Source organism: Salmo trutta, chromosome 13 (assembly GCF_901001165.1).
Source record: "Salmo trutta chromosome 13, fSalTru1.1, whole genome shotgun sequence".
NCBI lineage: Eukaryota > Metazoa > Chordata > Actinopteri > Salmoniformes > Salmonidae > Salmo > Salmo trutta.
This window is the reverse complement of record NC_042969.1, coordinates 35,522,367-35,538,532: the sequence shown is the minus strand read 5'-3', so window position 1 is coordinate 35,538,532 and position 16,166 is coordinate 35,522,367. Positions and strand designations below refer to the sequence as shown.

Below are 16,166 nucleotides of genomic sequence, written 5' to 3'. Positions count from 1 at the left end.
CTATCATCCAGCCAGTTCAACCTTCTAAAGGCTATCATCCAGCCAGTTCAACCTTCTAAAGGCTATCATTCAGCCAGTTCAACCTTCTAAAGGCTATCATTCAGCCAGTTCAACCTTCTAAAGGCTATCATTCAGCCAGTTCAGCCTTCTAAAGGCTATCATTCAGCCAGTTCAGCCTTCTAAAGGCTATCATTCAGCCAGTTCAACCTTCTAAAGGCTATCATTCAGCCAGGTCAGCCTTCTAAAGGCTATCATTCAGCCAGTTCAACCTTCTAAAGGCTATCATTCAGCCAGTTCAGCCTTCTAAAGGCTATCATTCAGCCAGTTCAGCCTTCTAAAGGCTATCATTCAGCCAGGTCAGCCTTCTAAAGGCTATCATTCAGCCAGTTCAACCTTCTAAAGGCTATCATTCAGCCAGTTCAACCTTCTAAAGGCTATCATCCAGCCAGTTCAACCTTCTAAAGGCTATCATCCAGCCAGTTCAACCTTCTAAAGGCTATCATTCAGCCATTACCTCCTTCTAAAGGCTATCATTCAGCCAGTTCAACCTTCTAAAGGCTATCATTCAGCCATTACCTCCTTCTAAAGGCTATCATTCAGCCAGTTCAACCTTCTAAAGGCTATCATTCAGCCATTACCTCCTTCTAAAGGCTATCATTCAGCCAGTTCAACCTTCTAAAGGCTGTCATTCAGCCAGTCCAAAGTTCTAAAGGCTATCATTCAGCCAGTTCAGCCTTCTAACGGCTATCATTCAGCCAGTTCAACCTTCTAAAGGCTATCATTCAGCCAGGTCAGCCTTCTAAAGGCTATCATTCAGCCAGTTCAACCTTCTAAAGGCTATCATTCAACCAGTTCAACCTTCTAAAGGCTATCATTCAGCCAGTTCATCCTTCTAAAGGCTATCATTCAGCCAGTTCAGCCTTCTAAAGGCTATCATTCAGCCAGTTCAACCTTCGAAAGGCTATCATCCAGCCAGTTCAACCTTCTAAAGGCTATCATCCAGCCAGTTCAACCTTCTAAGTTCAGCCTACTTCAGCCAGTTCATCCCAGAGGACTGCTCCTCTCTGCAGTGTGGAAGGAGGAACCTGTCACTTCTAGCCTCGGCACAATAAAACAACCTCTCTGGTTCTGGCCGGGGCTGAGGATGGGGATGCATAGTGCGCTTACACACACACACACACACACTGCTCCAGGCCCAATCTTCAACAGCCGCAGTGGAAATCTTGTTGTGTCTCTGTTGGTGTTTAATTGATCGATGATTGTCACTGATAACCTAGAGAGTTCCCATCAGCTACTATCTGACCTGGTTGAAAACAGACGGTCGTTGATTAGAAAGACAATGAGGGGGAAATCTACAACCGAACACTGCAGCCTTTCCTGTGTGTGTGTGTGTGTGTGTGTGTGTGTGTGTGTGTGTGTGTGTGTGTGTGTGTGTGTGTGTGTGTGTGTGTGTGTGTGTGTGTGTGTGTGTGCGTGCGTGTGTGTACATCTGTGTGGTCACAGATTGAGGTCTCCCCCTTTTGGACAGATGGTGTAACTGCAGAAGGCAGATCAATAGCGATAGGTAGACCATTTTGTCCTTGAAGGATAGACTGACTGTCCCGCAGCGGCCTACTCGACTTGACACACACATACACACACGACAAGCTCCTCTCAAGACTGAAAGAAAGAGAGAAAGGCCTTAGGAATTAGCAAAGATAATGAAAGAACAGCAGCCTGCCAATATTGTCCACTAGCATTGAAATAAAATAATATCAAACTGCATATAAATTTGACAAGCTCCTCTCGAGACTAAGAAAGGCCTTGGGAATTAACATGATTATATTGACTTGATTAAAACTTGTCCCAACTGCAGAATACAGGATATCAATGGTGTCTCCTTTAAGCATTGTATAAAGAATGGAATTAAACCAATTGCAGAATCAATAACAATAATTGATTTAAGTAGCCATACCAACCACAATATACCGTAATTTCCAGACTATAAGCCGCAATTTTTTTCCCAGGCTTTGAACCTCGCGGCTTAAACAATGCTAATATATGGATTTTTCCCGCTTTTAATTTTTTTTCTTCCTAAAAAACACATTCTGTGACGTACTCAGTTTTTTGGCGGCATGAAGCTTTCATTAGACCAATGAAATTGCCGAACGGGTTAAGGTCAAACAACTTTTTTGTTTACTGTTTAGATTAAATCGAGCGCTCTCAAACTTCCATTAATTCTGATTACGGTAGTGTAACGGCTGTCGTGAGAGGAAAGAGGAGACCAAGGTGCAGCGGAGGATGTGTTCATCATGAGACTTTTAATAGACCGAATTGAACACTAATAACAAAACACGAAAAGAAACGACAGCCAACAGTTCTGTCAGGAACTACACTAAACAGAAAACAATCCCCCACAAAACCCAAAGGAAAAACAGGCTCCTTATGTGTGACTCCCAATCAGCAACAATGAACTTCAGCTGTGCCTGATTGGGAGCCAAAAACAAAGAAATACAAAAACATAGAAAAATTAACATAGAACGCCCACCCAATGTAACACCCTGGCCTAACCAAAATAAAGAACAAAAATCCCCTCTCTATGGCCAGGGCGTTACAGGACCCCCCCCCCCCCCCCCCCAAGGTGCGAACTCCGGCCGCACAACCTGACACTGAAGGGGAGGGTCCGGGTGGGCCTTCTTACGGCGGCGGCTCAGGTGCGGGACGTGGTCTCTGCTCCACCCTCGGCGTCGTCCTCTTAGGTGGCGCACCTGGCCGCGCCGAAGGTCTGGTGGGCGACCCTGACTGCGCCCGGCTGGCGGGCGGTGATAGCTGCGCCCGGCTGGCGGGCGGCGATGATGGCTGCGCCCGGCTGGCGGGCGGCGATGGCTGCGCCCGGCTGGCGGGCGACCCTGGTTGCGCCCGGCTGGCGGGCGGCGATGGTTGTGCCCGGCTGGCGGGCGAGCCTGGTTGCGCCCGGCTGGCGGGTGGTGATGACTGCGCCCGGCTGGCGGGCGGCGATGGCTGCGCCCGGCTGGTGGGCGACCCTGGTTGTGCCCGGCTGGCGGTCGTCCCTGGCGGCTCCGGCAGCACTGACCCAGGATTCACCAGGCTGAGGAGACATGTAAGAGGCCTGGCCCTAGGCGCAGGCACAGGACTCACCGGGCTGGCGGGCGGCTCTGACTGCTCCGGACAGGCGGGCGGCTCTGGCGGCTCCGGACAGGCGGGCGGCTCTGGCGGCTCCGGACAGGCGGGCGGCTCTGGACAGGCGGGCGGCTCTGGACTGGCGAGACCCACTGGAGGCCTAGTCCTAGGAGGCGGCACAGGACGGACCAGGATGGGGAGACCCACTGGAGGCCTGGTCCGAGGAGGAGGCACAGGCTTAACCAGGATGGGGAGACCCACTGGAGGCCTAGTCCTGGGAGGTGGCACAGGACGGACCAGGATGGGGAGACCCACTGGAGGCCTAGTCCTGGGAGGAGGCACAGGCTAAACCAGGATGGGGAGACCCACTGGAGGCCTAGTCCTGGGAGGTGGCACAGGACGGACCAGGATGGGGAGACCCACTGGAGGCCTAGTCCTGGGAGGTGGCACAGGACGGACCAGGATGGGGAGACCCACTGGAGGCCTGGTCCGAGGAGGAGGCACAGGCTTAACCAGGATGGGGAGACCCACTGGAGGCCTAGTCCTGGGAGGTGGCACAGGACGGACCAGGATGGGGAGACCCACTGGAGGCCTAGTCCTGGGAGGTGGCACAGGACGGACCAGGCTGGAGAGATCCACTGGAGGACTGGTCCGAGGAGGAGGCACAGGATAAACCAGGCTGTGGGGGATCACTGGAGTTCTAGACTTTACACTCTTTACCCATACTCCAGGCTGAATGCCCACTTTAGCCCGGCACGGGAGGAGAGCAGGCATTGGGCGAACTGGACCCTCCCAGCGCCCTGGAGACACAGTGCGCAGAGCCGGTGCAGGATACCCTGGCCCGAAAAGGCGCACTGGAGACCAGACGCGCTGAGCTGGCACAACCCGTCCTGGCTCGATGCCTGCCCTCGCATGGCACTTGCGGGGGGCTGGTATGTAGCGCACCGGGCTTTGAACGCGTACTGGGGACACCGTGCGCTCCACAGCATAACACGGTGCCTTACCAGTACCACGCTGCTTCCGGTAAGCACGGGGAGTTGGCTCAGGTCTACCGCCTGACTCCGCCAATCTCCCCGTGTGCCCTCCCAATTTTTTTTATTGGGGCTGCCTCCCGTGTCCGTCGCTCTCCCTCGGCAGGTTGTTGCAGTGGTCAAATAATTGATCCCATGTCCAGTCAATCCTGGACTCCATCACCTCCAGCGACCAGGATGCCATGACCTCCCGAGCGCGCTGCTTCCTATAGTCCTCCTTGTGCTGCTCCTTCCTCCGCTGCTTGGTCCGTTTCTGGTGGGGGATTCTGTAACGGCTGTCGTGAGAGGAAAGAGGAGACCAAGGTGCAGCGGAGGATGTGTTCATCATGAGACTTTTAATAGACCGAATTGAACACTAATAACAAAACACGAAAAGAAACGACAGCCAACAGTTCTGTCAGGAACTACACTAAACAGAAAACAATCCCCCACAAAACCCAAAGGAAAAACAGGCTCCTTATGTGTGACTCCCAATCAGCAACAATGAACTTCAGCTGTGCCTGATTAGGAGCCACACACGGCCAAAAACAAAGAAATACAAAAACATAGAAAAATTAACATAGAACGCCCACCCAATGTAACACCCTGGCCTAACCAAAATCAAGAACAAAAACCCCTCTCTATGGCCAGGGCATTACAGGTAGTCATTTTGTCACCCTCATCATGGCAAAGACACGGAGAAATGCATATTATTTTTGTTACAAGCCGTGTTTTGTAAAAGCCTATTTATTTTTGTTACAAGCCGTGTTTCGTTAAAGCCTGTGTAAAGTTAATTTGTTTCAATGTACCGGTAGGCACCTGCGGCTTATAGACATGTGCGGCTTATTTATGTTCAAAATAATATATTTCTTTAAATTCAGTGGGTGCGGCTTATATTCAGGTGCGCTCAATAGTCCGGAAATTACGGTAGACAGCCATATAGCCTATGCATGAAAGATGCCCTTCAGGATCTGAAGTACAACAAATTAATTCCTAACCTACAGGAGAAATTGGATTCGTAAAATAGTTTACAAACTGCAAAGTAACATATCATATGAAATGGATGACGTAGTACACAATCTGATGATGTAGCACACAAAATACGGGGACCACCTTTAGCTCGTTAGCACCACTTTCAAAACTGCTGTCTGAAATTATACAAAAGTTTGAGAGTGCATCTTTAATTCATGCCTTCCATTCTGTCACGTACTGTACTCCACATCAGAGTTTTCTCAAGAAGTCTGTGGCACATTTGTGATGCTAGTCAGCCAATGCCCCCAGGCCAGGAAGTCACTAAAAGCAACAACAAAAAAACTAAACTCTAGTCTAAAATATTAGGGTCCGGAAACAACTAAGCTAAGTGCATGGTAGCTACTTTCTGTCAGCTGTCTTCTGTTTTCTCCATCCACTCTGCACTGGTAGTCCAAACTGAGATATATTAATAACTAGGTGACATGATGTAACCCCTAGACTGTAGATACACTGCTCCACTGGCTAACGATGACAGGGCCTTATTAGGACCAGACTTCCTGATTGATCCAGGATAATCAGCTCATTAGACCTGATTAGCTACTGTTCAAGGGGAATCATTCCCACAGGATTGTCTCAGGGGTGTGTATGTGTGTATGTGTTCTGAGGTTGTACTACCATGTCTGAGAACAACGGGCGATAAGAGTCTGGATTAGCTAGGTAAATAAATGGAGCTACTCTCTGCCAGTGTCTGCAGTACAAAACAGGGCAAAATTATGTGTACTCATTGTTTCTTTGCAAAGTACAACATTACACATACAACAAAAACAAAGTTATTGAACTTATGTACGATATGTTCACAGTAGGCTATATATTGAACTATATATTGAAATCTATATTGAACTATATATTGAACCCTATATTGAACTATATATTGAACTCTATATTGAACTCTATATTGAACTCTATATTGAACTATATATTGAACTACATATTGAACTAAAAATGGAACTCTATATTGAACTATATATTGAACTCTATATTGAACTATATATTGAACTATATATTGAACTCTATATTGAACTATATATTGAACTCTATATTGAACTCTATATTGAACTCTATATTGAACTATATATTGAACTACATATTGAACTAAAAATGGAACTCTATATTGAACTCTATATTGAACTATATATTGAACTCTATATTGAACTCTATATTGAACTCTATATTGAACTCTATATTGAACTATATATTGAACTATATATTGAACTCTATATTGAACTATATATTGAACTATATATTGCGTAGTAAAAAGGTGTTCTAATGTTAGTCCTATATGTGTAATTAAGATCAACTGTTCACCCTTATATGGAGAGAGAGAGAGAGAGAGAAAGAGAGAGCAAGAGAGAGAAAGAGCGAAAGAGAGAGAGCAAGAGAGTGAAAGAGAGAGAGACAGAGAGGGAGAGAACGAGAGGGAGAGAACGAGAGAGAAAGAGAGAAAGAGAGCGAGAGAGAGCGAGAGAGAGAGCGAGAGAGTGAAAAAAATAGAGACAGAGAGAGACGGAGAGAGCAAGAGAGAGAGCAAGAGAGAGAGAGAGAAAGAGAGAGAGAAAGAAAGAGCGAGAGAGAGAGAGCGAGAGAGAAAGAGAGAGCCAGAGAGTGAAAGAGAGAGAGAGAGAGACAGAGAGAAAGAGAGAGCGAGAGAGAGAGAAAGAGAGCGTGAAAGAGACAGAGAGAGAGAGAGAGGGAGAGAGCGAGAGAGGAAGAAACAGATCATGATGTGTTTAATCATTCCAGGTCAATGGCTTCTTGAAGGAAGGAGGGGCTTTAACAAAGACTAACCCAGAGTCTTTATGCAACCATCTACTCTGAATGGGAACAGGAAACCAACACGTCATTAGTTAAAACAATTAAAAAATAAAACCTTTGGGGCTGGTTTCCTGGACACAGATTAAGCCTAGTTCTGGACAACAAAAAACCCTGTTCAAAGAAGAACCGGGTATTTATTTTATTTTACTTTATGTCCGGGAAACCAGCCCTTAACATTACTAGTACCTAAACATTCTTCTCAGATTACCTGATCCTTTAGTACTGAATGATATAACTATCCTCAAAGTAAAAGCTTGATGGCACGATCTTAAAAAAGGAACAAAAATCCGACTGGGAAAGTGTCATGTATTGGCATTGCTTTGGGAAATCATCAAATGAACGGCAAGACACCAACTCCTGGAAGGGGATGTTGATGATAGTTAGTCGTGACACTCCCCAAAACGACTTTATGCAAATCAGCATTTTTATTTTCCAAGGCGTCATGACACCGCGACCGATGCAAAGGCAACTGTTCAGAGAAAAGATCAAATGGAACCTCCAACTAGTTGGCTTTACGGTTCCCTTTAATCTCAGCTATTAATCACACACTAAGAGATGTAAAAGCATCAATCATGAGCAAATAGCATGATGGATGGAGGAGTCAAGGGGTCCTTCTCTCTCTGTCTCAGTAGACACCAACCAACCAACTGGTCACCTCTCTCTCTCTCTCCCTCTCTCTCTGAACTTGCAAATGCAGAAGGAGGAGAAGGAGTGAGGGAGGGAGGAGGAGAGAGGAGAAGAGAGGAGGAGAGAGGAGGAGAGAGGAGGAGGGGGGAGGAGAGAGGAGAAGAGAGGAGAAGAGAGGAGGAGAGAGGAGGAGGGGGGAGGAGAGAGGAGAAGAGAGGAGGAGGGAGGAGGAGAGAGGAGGAGGGAGGAGGAGAGAGGAGGAAGGGAGGAGGTGAGAGGAGAAGAGAGGAGGAGGGAGGAGGAGAGAGGAGAAGAGAGGAGGAGAGAGGAGGAGAGAGGAGAAGAGAGGAGAAGAGAGGAGGAGGGAGGAGGAGAGAGGAGAAGAGAGGAGGAGGGAGGAGGAGAGAGGAGGAGGGAGGAGGAGAGAGGATGAGAGAGGAGGAGGAGAGAGGAGAAGAGAGGAGGAGGGAGGAGGAGAGAGGAGGAGGGAGGAGGAGAGAGGAGGAGTGAGCCTGATACTCCTTTCATCCCAGGCCATACATTGTCTCCCTCACCACCACAAACCCAAAGGGCATAGCTCCCCATTCATCTCTCATTATTTATCTCCCCTTCACAATAAGAGTCTCTGCCCAGTTTACTGGATTAATGGTAGAATGTTGAATTGGGGAGCCGGGTAATGAATCAGACAGCCTGGTCCGGTGCGGCCGGGCAGGCGATGTGAAAGTAAGCTGCATCCCAAATGGCATCCTATTCCCTACATAATGCGCTACTTTTGACCATAGGTAGTGTACTATGTAGGGAGTAGGATACCGTTTTGGGACGTAGACAATGACGCAGGGAGGACGCCATCCTCCACAGCCCCACCCCTCCCTTTCACGGCTCCACGTCACGTCCCCCAGCCAGCACATTAATCATATGGCAGGAGGAATGAGGCAGAGCATCTGTATTACTTACAAATGGTGGACCAGTGTCGCTGAAGGACAAGGAAAGGCACAACGTAGCCAGCATTAGACGTTTCAGTCGCTGTTATAGGAAAACAGTGGAGCGAAAGAGACGATACAAAATGGGGGAGAAAGGAGTGTGTGTGTGTGTTTGTGTTGTGTGTGTTTGTGTTTGTGTTGTGTGTGTGTGTGTGTGTTCCTCTATTCAGCCCAACACACATTAGCAGGTATAAAGACAAGGACAGAAGGAGGATATGGTGTCTAAAAATGGAACCTAGAAAACTAAGGGTTGTATTTTAGCACTGCCTGTTTGCCTATCCATTTGAATTTGCAGTGGAGGTGTTGAATGATTACATTTACATTTTTCAAAACCAAGCAAAGACAGATAAGGGAGCCTGATTGTTTGTTTGTGTGTGATGAGGTATTGTGGAGGCAGGGATTGTGTTAGCCAGCTACCTGTAATGAAATCACAGTCAATTGGAAAATTCAATTTATGTACACTACCAATCAAAAGTTTTGACCAAGGCCCTTTGCCTTGATGACAGCTTTGCACACTGTTGGCATTCTCTCAACCAGCTTCACCTGGAATGCTTTTTCAACAGTCTTGAAGGAGTTCCCACATATGCTGAGCACTTGTTGGCTGCGTTTTTTCTTTGCTCTGTGGTCCGACTCATCCCAAACATCTCAATTTGGTTGAGGTCTGGTGATTGTGGAGGCCAGGTCATCTGATGCAGTACTCCATCACTCTCCTTCTTGGTAAAATAGCCCTTACACAGCCTGGAGGTGTGTTGGGTAATTGTCCTGTTGAAAAACACATGATAGTCCCACTAAGCCCAAACCAGATAGGATGGTGTATCGCTGCAGAATGCTGTGGTAGCCATACTGGTTAAGTGTGCCTTTAATTCTAAATAAATCACAGACAGTGTCACCAGCAAAGCACCCCCACACCATCACACCTCCTCCTCCATGCTTTATGGTGGGAAATACACATGCTGAGATCATACGTTCACCCACACCTCGTCTCACAAAGACACGGCGGTTGGAACCAAAATTCTCCAATTTGGACTCTAGACCAAAGGACAGATTTCCACCAGTCTAATGTCCATTGCTCATGTTTCTTTGCCCAAGCAAGTCTCTTCTTCTTATTGGTGTCCTTTAGTAGTGGTTTCTTTGCAGCAATTCGACCATGAAGACCTGATTCACACAGTCTCCTCTGAACAGTTGATGTTGAGATGTGTCCGTTACTTGAACTCTGTGAAGCATTTTTTGGGCTGCAATTTCTGAGGCTGGTAACTAATTAATTTATCCTCTGCAGCAGAGGTAACTCTGGGTCTTACTTTCCTGTCACGGTCCTCATGAGAGCCAGTTTCATCATAGCGCTTGATGGTTTTTGCGACGGCACTTGAAGGAGCTTTTAAAGTTCTTGAAATGTTCCGTATTGATATTGACTGACCTTCATGTCTTAAAGTAATGATAGACTGACGTTTCTCTTTGCTTATTTGAGCTGTTCTTGTCATAATATGGTCTATCTTCTGTATACCACCCCTACCTTGTCACAACACAACTGATTGGCTCAAACACATTAAGAAGGGACGAAATTCCACAAATGAACTTTGAACAAGGCACACCTGTTAATTGAAATGCATTCCAAGAGTGTGCAAAGCTGTCATCATGGCAAAGGGTGGCTATTTGAAGAATCTCAAATATAAAATATATTTTTATTTATTTAAGACTTTTTCGGTTACTACATGATTCCATATGTGTAATTTCATAGTTTTGATGTCGTCACTATTATTCTACAATGTGGAAAATAGTAAAAAAGAAAGAAAAACCCTTGAATGAGTAGGTGTTCTTTTGACCGGTAGGTTACGTACTTATGATATCGAGAAAACATGTCCTTTATAACGTGCTAACCTTGCCTCATAACTTTGAGTGATGACATAGCTAAACTGTGAATTGTCCACCCATGCAATCCATATTCATCACAATGCATATGAATGGTTAATGAGATAGTATGCTGTGAATCATGTTGGACTTTGACATTTAATGCTCAACATGATATGCCTCATTATGTTCATTAATATGTCTCTGCTTTACTTAAAGGCCCACTGTGATTTTCACAGCCATTTTATGTGTTTTCAAATTACGAAGTCTGTTAAGAGCCTTTTCCTTGAAGTCCCACTATGATTTAAGTCTGTTAAGAGCCCTTTCCTTGAAGGTCCACTATGATTTAAGTCTGTTAAGAGCCCTTTCCTTGAAGGTCCACTATGATTTAAGTCTGTTAAGAGCCCTTTCCTTGAAGGTCCACTATGATTTTCAAAGTCATATGTTATTACAACTTAAGGGGTGGGCCTTTAAGAGATACTGTATACAAAGAGAGAGCAGGCATGGATATCAAATGTGTAATGGATTTTTTGATTCCTAACAGAATGAAAATTGGGCTGTGTTACAGGAGGATGAGGGTGGTGAGGGCCGGTTCAGCTTCACTGCCTATGGCATGGGCCCAGCCTGCCTGCAGGCCAAAGATGGCATGGCCATCAAAGGGAACAACAACAACGCACCGACCGCCACTGCCGGCCCTCAGGAGAAAACGGTGGAAGAGATGCGCAAGCTCTTCATCGGCCGCGCGAAGAGGATCGACACGGTCTCTCGCGTGGCTTTCCCGCTGGTCTTCCTCATTTTTAATATTTTCTACTGGCTCGTATACAAGATCATCCGAAGCACGGATGTACACCAGATGACGTAAGCAAGGGAAGAGAGAGAGTTCAATACCACGCCATCCTTCTCCCAACCCCATTACTCCTCGCTCTTCACTTGCTCACTTGCTTTTGGTGGCTATCGCCTTGGCAAAGGTCATTTATCAATACTTTTGGTGGCTATCGCCTTGGCAAAGGTCATTTATCAATACTTTTGGTGGCTATCGCCTTGGGAAAGGTCATTTATCAATATTTGTTATTTTATTTTCTTTCCCTCCCTCTTCTCCCTAATAATCCGGACCAGTGCAATAGCAATGCAGTAAAATGCATGATATCTGAATGTGGCAATATATTTACAAAACGATAAAGAAGTAAATATTACGACTTTTACCGATACATCCAAGAACTTTGGAATTTATGATAACTGAGAATTTAAAAAGAAAGAGCGAGAGATTCTCTTCTAAGAAGTGTTCGTTTTTTTTCGCAACTCGAAGAAGACAAATACTGCATTATAAAGAAGAAGAATTTGGTGAAACATACAGCACTGTAATATATTAATATATCTATTATACATTTAAAAACTGTTATTTCTTCGAAAGGCAGGCGTCTGGATGGAACACGAGGGATGGATTTTAAAGGATTCTAAGATGATTTAGTGCTTCCATGAATAAAGCGATGCAAGGATCATATGTCCTATATATCTCAATTAGCTTCAATGTGTGTTGCAAGCACTTGTCAACGCTCCCTGAGCCCTCAACAGAAACTGAGATGTGGTTGATGCTTCTATCAACTATATGAAGGAAACTTGATGAGTGGGGGGGGGGGGTCAAAATAATATTCTATTGTTTCTAACCGCTGTGGTCAACGTGTTCCTCTATCTGTCCTTAACTTTATTTCTTAATTGCATATCGTTTTTTAATTAACGTACCCAGTATACATCATGTTGCTGTAATCAGCTCAAGCTCTTCTTGGGAACTCTAAAGTCTAATTCTAAAGGGACATTTGCCATCATTCACATATCGTCATTGTTGCATTCCTTTATTTATTTATTCATGTGTTATTTTAAGGATTTGGTACTTCAATCAAAATATGATTAATTAAAAGTAAATCTACAGTGAAAAAGCAATTTCAAAAATCCTGAATCTTCCTACTCATTTCATTGAAGCTATACTGTTAACATTTGTTTAGTTCTTTTCATAGCTTATTGCTTATTGCCCAGGTACAGTAAGATACCCGGCAGGCGATGGAAGAAAAATGTAGTGAGTTAAGATTTAAGAAAACACCTACTGTACCTTAACAATTATTACCATTGATACATTTACACACATTAATAATGTAGCTAAAAAAACATGTGTTATTATAATCATTTACAAAATATGCCTAAAGATATTCACTCAAAATCATGGAAAAAAGTTTGCTACTTTAACAGCAATGATTAACACAATGTTCTCATTTGTGTACCATCCAGTACATGTTATAGTTCACACTACTACAGGATTCCGTGTAACTGATTCATTTATTCAACTAGTCAGAGGCTTGATTTAAGATACTGAAATCCATTATTTCTCACCAAGCTTTTCTATGCAATAATTAATATATGCAATTATTTTTTTTATTAGCTTTAACATTTACAAAACATTATCATGAATCTGTTTGAACTTGTGTGACATCAAGACTTTTAATCTCAGACATCACAAATCACAGTGCTCCTATTTCCAATGGTGGACATACATACATACATACATACGTACATACGTACGTACACACACAAGGCCTTCATATCTACATCCCCAAGCATAATGTAAACTTTTCACCCTCCTCCTAGGCCCAACATTCTAAACTCATTCACATTCAACTACAAGCAGGCCAAGCTACAGTGGCTTTTCATATTGCATATTTAAGACATTTTTCTCTCTGTAGCCCCACCTCTGGTACATTGTTGAGCTAGCCTAAAGTGCTAAAGTCACCAAGCCCCAGAAATAAAGACTACACTACTGCTACCACAGGAAATATGGCCTGCGAGACATTGTCATGGATGGGAGACTCGGACACAGTGGAAATAAACACTTGTCGAGTGAGTTTTTTACATTTAAATTCATTGCCAGATGTTCTTTTCCTCTACTTGGTTTTTATTCCAAACCAAATAAGTATTTTGTTAACCTACGATCATTGCCTTCCTGGTTCGGTTTTGAATATGATGGCATAAGGGGAAAGATGCCAGAACACCTTTGCAAAAGATATTATGCACTGGTTCAGGATATTGTTTAGGTTTTGTTGTCGTAACTTAAATTGATTCAGTTCTTTCCATTGACTTTCCAGTGTGTGGATAAAGTGCTTCCATTTATTTTTGTCGTAATATGATGCTATTCAATTAACAATATAATATATTTTGATATGAAACTTTTTCAGCTTCTTCATCCCTGTTTTTTTTTCTTCTTGAAAAGTGTAATCCGTTACTTTAACAGGTCATAGATTTCAGCATGTGTTAATGATAGTTTGAGGTGGTTTGATGTTTAAGGCTTGATGGACTTGCACAATATTTAACATTTCGGTCAACTATTTCTTCAAATGTATATTATCTTCCGGTAATTCATATTACCTTCAAGGCAGTATTTGTCAAAAACATATTGGTGTGTTTTCAACAGACACGGTCGATGGGTAAATTGATTTGAAGGGCTATGTTTTTCTATTAGTATTATTTTTATCCCAGCAAATTAACTTTCAACATGTATAATGTTATGCTTTACCCAAAACTATGCATTTATAAAAGTGAATTGCTAAAAGGGAGTTAAAACGTATTGGCCATGTAAAACATCAGCACAGTAATCAATATGTTTTGAAAGTGACAAAACATTTGATAGTTATTTGTAGGCCACAATATTTCAGCACAGATTTTGACCATGAATCTTTCCTCAGTTTTGACTTCCTCAGACAAAACTATCCATTAAATAAAATGTTATCCAGTGTTGAATATGCAACAAACTAGCAACTAATCATATCATATACCTCCAATCAACCACCATGATACTCACTTATCAATTCAATAGTCATGGATTGAACTCTATGCCCTGACCATGTGAAGGATCACTGCACTTGGGAAAATGCTATATGGATTTATTGTAACCAATTGCTTATTAAGGTGCATTATTACTAGTGACCTGTCCAGGGCGTGTACTTGTACATCAAGCTGCCTCATGCTACAGAAACAGGAGATAGGCTCCAGGGTTGGGGTCAATTCCAATTTAAATTGAATTTTAATTCAATTGAGGATTGTCCTGGAATTTGAATTGAATACATGGGAAATGAATAGGAAGAAGGAATTGAATTGGAATTGAATTTCTGGAATTTACCCTGACCCTGATAGGCTCCTGCCCTACGGGACAAGGGGCAGGGGCTCGGACAAGGCTTACTTTGTTTATTATGTTATTCCAGATGGAAATGACACTTACTGCTCTGAATAGACAACTTCAACAAGGTCTAACGTATTCTAGAACACTGACACATTCTAGAACAAGAATTGTATGTTTAACTTAATTGCTCACCAGATCAATGTTCAAAGTATGGAAGTGGTTAGAATGTCCAGTGATGGGGAAACTCCATTGGACAGCTGGACTTCCTACCCTTCATATCAACCTGACCTATCATAATGTCAAATATTATTGACAATGAAGGAAGTTCATATAATATTTGGCATATAGGACAGTGCAATATGAACATTTTAAAAGTATGAAATTCAACTAGCATGTTATGATTTGTTAGTAATTGCTGATAACAACAGCTGTTTGATTCTGTTTATTGTATTTTTTATATATCAGATGCCCTGGTTATGGTGACGCACTCACCAACCAGTGATAGAGATGGACAGAAATAACCAGTCATGAACTGAACTGTACACAAAAATTGAAACTTTTTTATTTAGGTATTTTTATTATTTTTTAGCACAAGTTGGAATGGCCTTAATTTTGTTTTACTTGCTTAAATATTGTGTATTGGCACAAAGTGCACATCTTAATTTGCTAATTACAGTTATCATAATAATCCAAGAGTGCACTTCAGAAGAAGGAAAAAAGTTCAGCAAATCCTTTTTATTTTTCATTAAAATGTGAAAACACTGAATATTTTGCATGAATATAATTACAATGGCAGATATTTTTGGCTTGTACAAAACTGTGAGCAATTTGAAGAAAAAAGGAATGTACAATTTCTGCTGTAAATGTATATAACTAAATATTTATTGAAATATGTCATTATAAGTAATTCTAATTACAATTAAAGGTTTTCTGAACAAAAATGTTTCCCTTTTTTTATTGTCAAGAGTTGGACAGTCAGAGTTAAACAATTACTTCCTGTTACCCAGGTGAAAGATCTGTTACCCAGCTCAAGGATCTGTTACCCAGGTCAAAGATTTGTTATCCAGCTCAAGGATCTGTTACCCAGGTCAAAGATCTGTTATCCAGCTCAAGGATCTGTTACGCAGGTCAAAGATCTGTTACCCAGGTCAAAGATCTGTTATCCAGCTCAAGGATCTGTTACGCAGGTCAAAGATCTGTTACCCAGGTCAAAGATCTGTTACCCAGGTGAAAGATCTGTTATCCAGCTCAAGGATCTGTTACCCAGCTCAAAGATCTGTTACCCAGGTCAAAGATCTGTTAGCCAGCTCAAAGATCTGTTACCCAGGTCAAAGATCTGTTACCCAGGTCAAAGATCTGTTATCCAGGTCAAAGATCTGTTACCCAGGTCAAAGATCTGTTACCCAGGTCAAAGATCTGTTATCCAGGTCAAGGATCTGTTACCCAGGTCAAAGATCTGTTATCCAGGTCAAGGATCTGTTACCCAGGTCAAAGATCTGTTATCCAGGTCAAGGATCTGTTACCCAGGTCAAAGATCTGTTTCCAAATCAAATTAAATAAAATTTTATTGGGCTAATA

General features: G+C 43.2%; 1 protein-coding gene across 2 annotated transcripts in view; it reads left to right on the top strand.

Annotated features, from left to right (window-relative positions):
* LOC115205723 (glycine receptor subunit alphaZ1) overlaps positions 1-15,529 on the top strand; it is a 119,839-nt gene extending 104,310 nt beyond the window's left edge. For both annotated transcript variants that reach the window (XM_029771992.1, XM_029771991.1), the window contains one exon: positions 10,995-15,529. In XM_029771992.1, coding sequence (XP_029627852.1) covers positions 10,995-11,288 — 294 coding nt within the window. In that variant the 3' untranslated portion in view covers positions 11,289-15,529. The remainder of the gene's footprint in view (positions 1-10,994) is intronic.
* Positions 15,530-16,166: the final 637 nt, after the last annotated feature.